Here is a 10,707-nt window from a genome sequence, read left to right as displayed (position 1 = left end):
ATCAGGACATAACTAAATATATTGATCTGGTCTTCACCAGTTCTTAAGATTAAGTTAATACAACCTCAGATGAAGAAAAGCAATGCATAATACATTATTTATTTAAGCACGCCCATGATTCTTAAGCTAGTAGAACCACTTTTATCAGCTATAATTTGAAGTACCTTGAAATAATCATTTGTATGACTTCATCAGTCTCTCACATCTTTGTGGGAGAATTTTTGCCCGCTTTTCTTTACAGCGTTGTTTCAGTTGTTTTAGGGTAGCAGTCGGGTTGAGGTCACTGTGCTTGGCAGTCAGTACGAGGAGTTTGTGCTGATATTCTGTGGTTGGTTTTTGTCCATATGCCCAAAGAACATCGTTCCAGACGTCTTGTGGTTTGTTCAGAAACAGCTTTGCAAACCTAAGACGTGCTACTATGTTGGTTTTAAAGAGAAGAGGCTTTCTCCTAAAAACCCTTCCAGAAAAAGAATAAACTTATTCAGCCTTTTTCTAATTGTATTTATTTGCTGGGTAGTCCACTTCTGGGAACATCGGCCACTGTCTCAATTGTTTACACTTTGGAAGGGCAAATTGGAAAATCTGCCAAACTGATTGGCGGCAACAATTGCTTTTCTACAATCAGTGCTGATGTCGTTCCTCATTGGCATCGTGTGAATGCTCCAGACCAGCAAACTGCCAAAACTTGCTTTTATAGATGTTCTCACACTTGGTTGGTTATCAGTATCAATCAAGTGTTTTTGATTAGCAGCATCTACTTCTTACCATCTGAATCCCCGTGGAACCAGTAAAGGTGGTAGCTTTCACACATTGCTTTTGTTTTGGCTTAATCTTCGTTAAATAAATAATGACACACTCTTTTGTATATTTATAAGACCTGCCAAGGTCCAGATGATTTTTATTATTTGATATGCAAAACATTAGAATTGAAAAGAGGCTGCGCTTCTTTTTTTTACCATGACTGTATTATCCATTGTAAATTACTACAAAGTTGAGACAATGTAAAATAAATATTTTACTTTATTAAGAGTCATTTCCCTTCATTCATATGTCAAAATTAAATATGCTGTGCTTCTTCTGTAAGCATTTAGCATTGCCACTCCTTTCTATAAATGAGTACACTCGATTTTACACCATTATTCATCATTTAGCATTTAACAGTGTTAATGAAGGAGCAGGTCACCACTTTATAATGCTAAGCAAAAACATGAAGAGCCATGCTTAACTCATCATGACTGCAACATCTGGAATTAAACATAATAAACATGTGCAAATTTTGTTTTAGAGCCCACCCTGTAAACTGCAGACGACTATGAACATGATTAATATATCCTAATTCACGATGAATGACATACATGTGGCATTAATTAACGCCCCGCTTCATGCAAGAGCTGTTTTATTTATGTACTCCTGATAATTCATGAGGGTTTGCATAATTATTTAATGAGCTTTTACCATGATTAGTTGGTGAGGTTTTACATTAATTATTATTTTTCATGCCTGAAGTCTTACATTAATCCGCGAGGTTGTATTCACAGACCCCCGTTATGGAGTGCTAGCAAATCAGCACTGTTACACTCGGTAATCCACACAAGCCACTATCAACACGTTTTCATAGGGACTAATTCATCTTCTGCCTTTGGTGGTGGTAAAACCGTCGGCGCTGGGCATGAAACCAAAACTATCAGCAGCCCGCTGGAGCAATAGAATAAAAATATGTCTTATGTAATAAGAAAAAGAAATGTGAGCGCTGCCTTGACTGTTGATAAAATTCAAATATTATAAGCCAGACTTCAAACATTTGAAACAGACATGACATCAGCCAGGTGCAAAATGCTTGAATAAATACACAAGGGAGACAGTTCACTTCCTTAGAAAGAGTTTATTTAGTGCATTTCTAGTTTGTCCACAGCAGGAACCAAAATATTAAGTTAATCTGTGCTGTTCACCAAAGTTCTGGTCCAACACTATTGGTCCGCCCGTGTTCTGGTGCAATACTATTGGTCCAGTAGTGTTCTAACACCCTCACATTAGTTCACTAGTGTTCTGGTATCACACTATTGGCTCACTAGTGTTCTCTTATGGTCAGGAACACGTAAGACCAGGAGAGAGGGGGGAAAAGAAAAAGGACCTTCAGCATGCTGCTACTGAGCAGAGGTCCACAAGCTTCCATGCAACAACAAACAAACAAACGGCAAGGGACAACAACAACGAACGGAAAGAGAAACGACAGCATTGCTTGTAAGAAGTAAGCATGGAAGCATATACAGTAAACCTTACAGTAACCTGCTCAAGCCCTGGGGGTTTGTCCAATATACAACAGATCTTAAAAAGGTAAAATCCCAACCCCCACCCTCAAGACACATGCGTGCACACACACACACACACACACACACACTTTCTCTCCCACACAAACACACACACATAGCACGCCTATCGCAAGCACAGCATGTACTCAATCTCTCTCTCTCGCTCTCTCTCACACATGCACAGGCACACCTGCATGCAAACAAATGATAAGTCCTTATAAGTGTACAAGGAATATGTTTGTCAGTTTTAAAAATATGACTTAAACCCATGAGCTCTGTGTAAACATAGCGTACGGTAGATTAGATAAAGACTTCCTTCCATTGTAACTCCCTGTAACTTTCCAGCCGCGTGCCATTTCGTAGTAATAACCTAGTGGGTTAATACTTGTACTCTTTGGTTCTCTGTAACAGTCTGTTTATCTGACTGCGTGACTGACTGTCTGACTTCCTCTGTCCCCTCTTCTCTATCGCTCCCTCGCTTGATCCAACTGTTCACGATACAGCAGGAGGACCCGTCCGAGGGAAGAGAGTCGCAGGTCCCGTCCCTCTGCACACCAGGGGCAGCAGAGCCAGACGGATTGATTGTCCTTGATTTATTTACATCACAGTCAGTCACAGTGGGCTCCGTTTAGTGGAAGAACACGTCCCCGTCCTCCTTCTTTTTCTCCCACCCCTCACCAGTCTGATGTGTGGGCATGTCGGCCTGAGATCTGTGCGTGTATGTGTGCGTCTGCATGGGAGTGTGTCTGAGTGTGCATGTGTATGTGCATGTGTATGTGTGGTACGGTGTGAGGGGTCGGGGGGCTAGGATAAGTCGTTGTTGCTGGGTGTCTTCCCGCCGCCATTAAGTAGGGCCGAAGCGCTGCGGCTCTTGGTCGGTGTGCCGCTGCCTGAACGGGAGAGTTCTGTCAAGTCATGGAGGGAGGGCTCCCTGTACATGGCCACTACACCCCCACACACACACACATGCAGACAGACACACAAGACAAGACAAGACAAGAATCATTAATTCAGTTATTGCCACTGGTCTTTGTCACATGGGTGTAGTCTGCACAGCTTTGTTCAGTCAGTTCCTCTGCACCTGGGAGATTCAGTTTCCACAGACTAATTAATTCTGATTTTAAGACGCTATTTTATCATCAGAGAGAAATTTAAAGACTGTAACACTCCATAAATGGGTAAATTCTAATCTTAATTTCAATAACTGGCAAAAAGAATAAAAAGTTAACTAAGAGTTCAGGTTTTTTTTCCTTTTTCCTCACTTTCATATAATGCCTGATGGCTTCTGGTCACTGACATATTAGCCTTTAGGCTGGAAGCCTGTTACCAAACAGTTGCCACACACTGAACACATCCATTAGCTGCATTAGCAACGTTATATGGAGTCGTGTTCATGTCCGTTTGATGAATGTAACTCCAATATTCATTCCCTTTTCAGCTTTGTTTTGCCCTCCGCTAAGTCTCCGGGGAAATATGTGTCTCTTCTTGTATCTGCTGTTCGCTGCCGGTCAGATGGTGTACAGTGCATTTTACTGCTCTTTCAATGGAAACAGCTATCTAATGCATCCAGAAGTGGTGGTGATACTAAATGGTCAGAAATGCTGCAGCAGAGTCAGATAACCAATCTCTGTGGATCCATTATCACCTTGCTATGCAGAAATATTGATTATTTCCTCTTTTCCTATTTTCCTGGTATTTTCTTGTTTTTCTGGATGACCGGCACTGGTAAATCAAACCCGAGAATTGGGTCGCCTAACACTATCATATCTGGTGGCCAGGAATGTAATTATTGATGTTTTCCCCCTCCTCGAGAGTATTTGGGCATAAACTTTCCTTTTATGCCATTTAAGACTCAATTATTGTTTTTATTCATGAGTACCCAATCTGCATTTACATTTCAATGTTTATCTTCTGGCGCTGGCATTCTTTTCAGTGTGCTTTCACTCTAGCCTGTAAATCTGTAAAGCTTCTATATATTACCATCTACAATGACCTTCCTTGTATAGATTCCAGTTAAATCTTTTATAAACTAACAAGACACAAAATCAGTTTTAAAGACGATAAGACCTTCAAGCAAAGAGTGCAAATAGCAGATGGGTTCTAAGTTAGTCCAGGAAGGCAGATATTTTCCATAGGTCAGGGGTGAATTTTTGGAATCCTAAATCTTCTATAGGGGAGAAAGCTTTCCAAGAGTGGCCCCAAGCTCTTAATCAATGAAGCCTTAGTACAGTTTGCTCTCTTAGATGCTATCACAACTTCATTTGTTTAACCTAACATATACTTGTGACGTAATACATCACAGCCATAGTTTCTAGAGCCCTGAAATTGCGAGGGTCAGGGGTAACGGACACACCGTGTTTGCTTTGCTGGTGTAAATGGTACCTGCACAGTTTTATACGTCATCATTTATGAGCATGACTCCCTTTAATAGCGAGTGCTATAGGTTCGCTGAGATTCTGCTTTTGTTTTCACTAAGCTGCCAAACTCACCCCGAGGTGCTCAAAACCATTTTCACAATTAGCTGTCTATTTTGTTCTACATGAACACACGGGGGTTATAAGCTCATCTATAGCTTTTTCCCAGTGTTAACACCGATCGCTGCATATTTAGTCATTAATATTTAAACAGCCCCTCTGGACATGTTTTAAACTTAAAAAAAATTGCTACTCTATTTTTTTTCTTAAAACGATTTTCTTTTTCAACACATATCTTAATTTAACTTCTTTCCTCCCTCACTGACAAACTCAGAATATATGAATATGTAAATATTGCAAGTTTCATTGGAAAGCAGGCCTACTCTGCTCATTTCCAGACTCATGTTTTTCATTCTTGGACTCTACTTGAGTACCTCTGCATGATTTACAGTTCAAAGACATTCTTGTTTATCTTATGATAGGCCTTTCTGCATCCACTATCTGAAACAAACCACCCCTCACCCAGGAAGACCACCCTCCCTTTAAGCCAGCTTTCTTCTGATTGGCTGCGTCTCTTAAACACAGCTTTTCTCTTCTCAGTTTGAAACCTACAGTAAGCCTTGAACTCGTACTTGTGCACATGCTGAGCTTCTTATTTAAAGTTTTGACTATAAAAAGATGTGTAGGGTCTGACTTTCGAGCTGAGAGAAATGCGAAGGTGAATGCAAAGACATCCTTTTAATGATGCAAAATGATGACGAAAATCCAAGTGAAGCAACAACAAGCAAACAGTCTTTGATGTTTTCTTGGGTTTTTTTAAACATGCGACAGGAATTTCAGAATAAACGCTTCATTTTACATTTAAACTTTTACGTGTTCTGAGTTATTAAGTCGGTATTTAAATCAGTAAGGCTATCAGTCCTACCTTTGAGTGGCTTCGGTATGAAGTGTGCAGCAGGCTTGTTCTTCTTGACATGATTCCCCTTCATGATTCCACCCTCCTTGTTAAGCCCCAGGTACCAAGCCCGGCCCGATGCCTGCTGCCGGTAGAGCATGGAGGAGTAGGTGACATAGTAGTTCTCGAACACCGACTCCTTGAATTTACACTCCGGGGTAAAATGCTCCTGTGAGAAAAATGTGATAGAAATGAGAACAAATCCTACACGAAAGAAGACGAGAAGGTGATAAAGCAAACGTGGCGAGAGTGGAGTGTTAGCTGCTGGCGGCGACTCCATTAAAAAGCGTTCAGTCATTCCACCATATAGTCATCAGTGTATTCATCCATCAGCTGGTCTGCTCTTTGAATCATTATCTCGGCCAGGCTGTATCCTCCGAGAACAAACTGCACCAACTTAGGACAGCTGACATTTGCATTTCCTTATTCCTGCGTCTCCATAGCAACCGGCTACTCCCTTGAATACCAACCAGCCCACTGAGAGAACGGTGGTGCCCAGAGAGAAAGCTGTTTCTCTTCGATATCCATTAATCTTAAGTAAATTTTGATGAAGTTTCAGCATGCATGATCTTGAAATAGATTAAGCAGGAAAACATAAAGAAATATGACCCGGGCACAGAAATATTGCGCGGCTGTATTCTGCATTTAATATTAGGTGAGAAGATGGAACGAGCGATATCAGTGCTGTGACTGAAGCCCTCACAATAACAACATGATGGACCAGATATTGTGGCGGTATACGTGTCTGCACAGGCGTAGCAGCGTGGCTCTTATTATTACATCGGGGTCTGTGCCATTCTTCTATTTCCTCTTTGTTAGTTTTCTATCTGCTGGTCTCACAGTTTTGTTCAGATTGCTGTTATTTTTGTTGATTCTGTTGTTGTTATTGCTTCCACACCACCCACCATCAGAGCTGTGCAGCTAAAGTGAGGCACTTAATGCACTGCACTGCAGCCAGCACTACCTTCTGACCTGTCTGAGAAAATGTAGGCACAGTAGCGTTGGAGAGGAGGAGGGGGAGGGGGGTGTACGTGTGTTTTGAGTGGGAAAAGACATGAAAACAAATTTTGGGAGCTGTGTGTGTAAACAGACACAAAGTAATCTTCCTATCACAGAATCACTGAAGGGAGATAAACAAAAGGAGGCTGGGGGATGATCTGAAATCAATCCTGAGAAGCCACAATATCAGGAGACAGATAAGGGAGGCTCAGACACTGGATTATAACACCCCGTGGCAGCTGACTCACAAAGCAACACTGTAGTTAAAGTATTGATGTGATGATGTGATGACAATGAGTCTGCTCACGGTGAAAGCTTCTGCTTCATTACTCAACCTGACCCAAAGAGCAGGTTTGAGTCTGTAGCATTAATGACGCTGGTTGTGATGGTGTGTGCGTGTGCGTGCGTGTGCGTGTGTGTGTGTGTGTGTGTGTGTGTGTGTGTGTGTGTGTGTGTCTGTGGCGACCTACAGAGGTGTAGAGAAAGCCTTCGTTGTTCATTGCCAGGTAGAGTTTGGTCTGGACACCCTGGATGGCCACCACACGAAGCCCCACTGGGATCAGGTTGAACACAGCTGCAAATGCACACGCAAAGCCACGCGCACAACACAAAGCAATCAAACAAGCATTCACACAGCGAACACAGAGGGAAACAGAGGAAAGTACTCATCAATATCAATGGCATGATGACACCTCCATTTTGCCACAGAGAAGCTATTTTAGAAGGTTGGGCGCTGAGGAGGCTGAACTACGCTTACAATTTAGCTCCTGGTATTAAGCGTGGGATAAAATTATCAAAAGGCGAGCAGCAGAGCAAGTTTTGGTAAACATTTGATAGTGCAAGGACATGCTTCAACAGAAAAGCCAGAGAGCCAGTAATCGGCGCAATTTCATCTGTCATACAAATGAAAAATGTTCCTGCTAGAGCTGCACTTAATGATCACTTTCAGCTATTTTTTTTACTCAATCACTCATTTAGTCTATAAAATGTCAGATGGTAGTTAAAAGTACCCATTACAGTTTTCCCCACACAGAAGGCGATGCCTTCAAATTTCTGTTTGATTAACACTCCAAAAGCCCTCGAAATATATTCACTTTACACCGATGTGAATCGGAAGAAAAGCGGCAAATCTTGCGGTTAAGAAGCTGCAATCAGGAAATGTTTGACGATTTGCTGGAGAAGTGGTCCTCCGTCGCCGAATGTTTTGAGCTTGCAGAGTAAACAGTGCATTCCTGAGCTTCTTTAACGCCACAAATTCAATGAGCTCTGTCTGTTTGTGAATTTTTACGGCATGATTTATAAGCATAAGCTACCCGAGTAAAACTAAGCTGTCTGGGCTCTTCGACACATTACAGCGAATGTGACATTAAATCGCAGACTGTCAGATTTCATTTGAATGCATTTCCAGCCAAACTGGATGAGCACTTAAAGGCTCCACGCTGGTAACAACATATTAACGTAAAGATTAGACTGAGCCATAGCTCTGTGAGTCAGGTCCCTTGTTTAATCATCATCATTTTTATTCAATACTGTTCTTTACAATAACTGTGCATAATATATGAAGACGTGGTTTACGGGGATTATGTATTCAAACGCATTTACGGGTGACTGATTTAATGTGGGTAGGCGTTTACATGATGTATACACCATGTAATCATCTCATTAAAGAGTGTGATTCCTCTGTAGTCGTTCTGCATGCAGACAACAGTTGGTGGCCTGAGAAGTAGCAGAGATTAATGTGAGATGCTGGCAACACCAACTGTGCATAAGGAGAGTGATTGCAGTCTGAACCACAACAACAGAGTTGAATTAGCCGTATCAATCAAACATTGCACTGTGTGTGTGTGTGTGTGTGTGTGTGTGTGTGTGTGTGTGTGTGTGTGTGTGTGTGTGCGTGTGTGATGGAGAGAATGAAATGGAGTGGGTAAAAATGAATCTGTTGTCTGATTTGGTGTAGTAGCTTTCTGGATGCTAAGGATTTGAACGTGCACTGTATGTTGTGCAGACATTTGATCAACGATTTTAACCAGGAAGCATTTCATATAGAAAGACTGCAGTGTCACCACTTGACATTTGCTAATTATGAGTACTTGACTTGTTGTTGAGTGACTGACTGAATTAAAGTCACTGCAGTAAACAGATTTCCACAAGATGAAACTCAACAATAGGGATGTGGGAATTAAATTAAATCGACCCTTAAAGCAGTAACATGTTGCAACATTCTGTTGTAGCGAGAAGTAATATAGATCTGCACTGAAGAAAGTCAGTTTCAGCCTGTGCTTTGCTTTTATTTATAAATCATGTTAAAGTATAAATAATCTAAATAACCTAGTTCTAGGTTACCTAGTTAACCTAGGTCAAAATGATTGAGTCGGGTAAAATACACACACACACAACAAATCTAGTTAAAGCCAGCCTCACCATAGGTGCTGTCTTCATCCTTGGTTCCATCAATGGTGCCATCAGGCTGCATCTGCAGCTGGAAGCCCTGGCGACTGGAAAGCCTGGTCACAATGCCCTTTAACTGGGGCTCTAAGAGGAAAACAGAAACATTAAGTGCATTCTTTTCTTACTGCTGTCATGTGATCACATGCATCAAATCCAGCAGCCTCTAGGAAGCCAGAAGTGTCAGAGGAGGAGACGCTGTTTGTATTTCCCGTCACTGATGCTTGAGGGCCCTGACCACCAGTATCGATCCGTGGCAGTTCCACTAAACATTGTGGAACTCATAAAAAAAGATGGCTTTTTAAAAATAAATAAATAAATCAGCTAATAATTGACACATGTATCATGAGTAGGATCACTTAGGGTTGTGCTTTTCAACACTTTGCTGTGGGACAATATAAAGTTACTCATGTGAGACGTTTGTGGGTTCATGCAACAGGATTGTGACACTGTCCTCACAGTGAGGAGTGATGAAGTGATGAAGAAGCTGCCTTAGTGATGAGAAAAAAATAATAATGCTGAATGGTGGCAGAGATGAGGATGGCGATGATGCTGAAGGTGATGGTGAAGATGGACGAGGTGGTGATGCTACCCGCCGGCTATCCGACTGTCCCCACCCCCCCTCCTCACAGACCTGGTGGTCGCCTTCTCTTCCGTTTCTTCCTCGAGCCAAACAACTTGACACGCGAAAACACGTTCAGTTTGCTCGGTTTCTCGTTTGCGCCTTTGCTGTTGCTCGGGCTGCCGCTTCCGCGGCATGCGTTTGCCTTCTCCCGCTCCCTCGCCTGTCGCTTCTGGCGGATCAGGGAGCTGGCGATAGCCGCTGCCCGGGACATGTTTCCCCGGTGGAGTGAAACAAGGCTGCGCGTCCTGGGTTGGAGAGGGCGATCGCGGACGAGGCGGTCGGGGTGTGTGGAGCGCGGGGAGAGGGGTTGAGGGGTGGGGGTCTACACCACCCACGGCTCAGTTCGCATCACACACCGACCGATGCAGTCTCCGTGATTTTAAAAAGCGTCCAGAATCCTCCATCGGTGCGTCCCGGCGCTTCATGGAAGTCGTTAGATCCAGCACCGTGCCAGTGACTGAGCGCTAACGACGCCGCCTCACATCCCCGCAAGGGGTCTGAGTGGCAAAGAGCGCTCTGATTCCCCCCTCTGGTGATTCCTCCGAGTGTCCCGAGAGAGAGAGAGAGCGTGGACGGAGAACGACGGCGCGTGAGATTCTCCAGGTCCGAGTGGCAAATCAACAGAGTGTAAGCTGGCGTGAACGACACCGGGGGTTGTTGACGATCGCTGCAGCTGCTACTGCCTCCTCTTCTCCTTCTTCTTCTTCTTCTGCTGCTGCTGCCGCTCTGCACCGTTCCCCCGGCGATGCTCCTCTTCTTGACGCTGTCCGTGACAGAAATGCAGCAACTGGGATGTTTGTCAATGAAACAGCTCGGGGCTGGCTCAGTGGGAAAGGGATCATGGTGCAGCCGTGCCGTTCATAAAACTGCTGCAGCCCTGCCCGCCGCGAGGAAGAAGAGTGAGGAAGGGGAGGTGGAGCGGGTGTGTGTGTATGCGTGTCCGTGCAGTGTGTGTGTGTG

General features: G+C 43.4%; 1 protein-coding gene across 3 annotated transcripts in view; it reads right to left on the bottom strand.

The window, feature by feature from the left end:
• Positions 1-1,868: 1,868 nt before the first annotated feature.
• fgf13b (fibroblast growth factor 13b) overlaps positions 1,869-10,707 on the bottom strand; it is an 18,105-nt gene continuing 9,266 nt past the window's right edge. For 2 of the 3 annotated variants that reach the window (XM_005727838.1, XM_005727839.1), the window contains exons 2-5: positions 9,099-9,209; positions 7,148-7,251; positions 5,649-5,847; positions 1,869-3,253 (exon numbers count right to left, since the gene is read on the bottom strand). In XM_005727838.1, the coding sequence (XP_005727895.1) occupies positions 3,114-3,253; positions 5,649-5,847; positions 7,148-7,251; positions 9,099-9,209 (554 nt within the window). In that variant the 3' untranslated portion in view covers positions 1,869-3,113. Of the gene's footprint in view, positions 3,254-5,648; positions 5,848-7,147; positions 7,252-9,098; positions 9,210-9,756; positions 10,698-10,707 lie in introns of those variants that run through there. The other variant, XM_005727837.1, reaches the window with a different exon arrangement.

This window comes from Pundamilia nyererei, unplaced genomic scaffold (genome assembly GCF_000239375.1).
Source record: "Pundamilia nyererei isolate P.nyererei 1_Seehausen unplaced genomic scaffold, PunNye1.0 scaffold00026, whole genome shotgun sequence".
Lineage (NCBI taxonomy): Eukaryota > Metazoa > Chordata > Actinopteri > Cichliformes > Cichlidae > Pundamilia > Pundamilia nyererei.
This window is presented reverse-complemented; position numbering and strand designations above follow the sequence as displayed.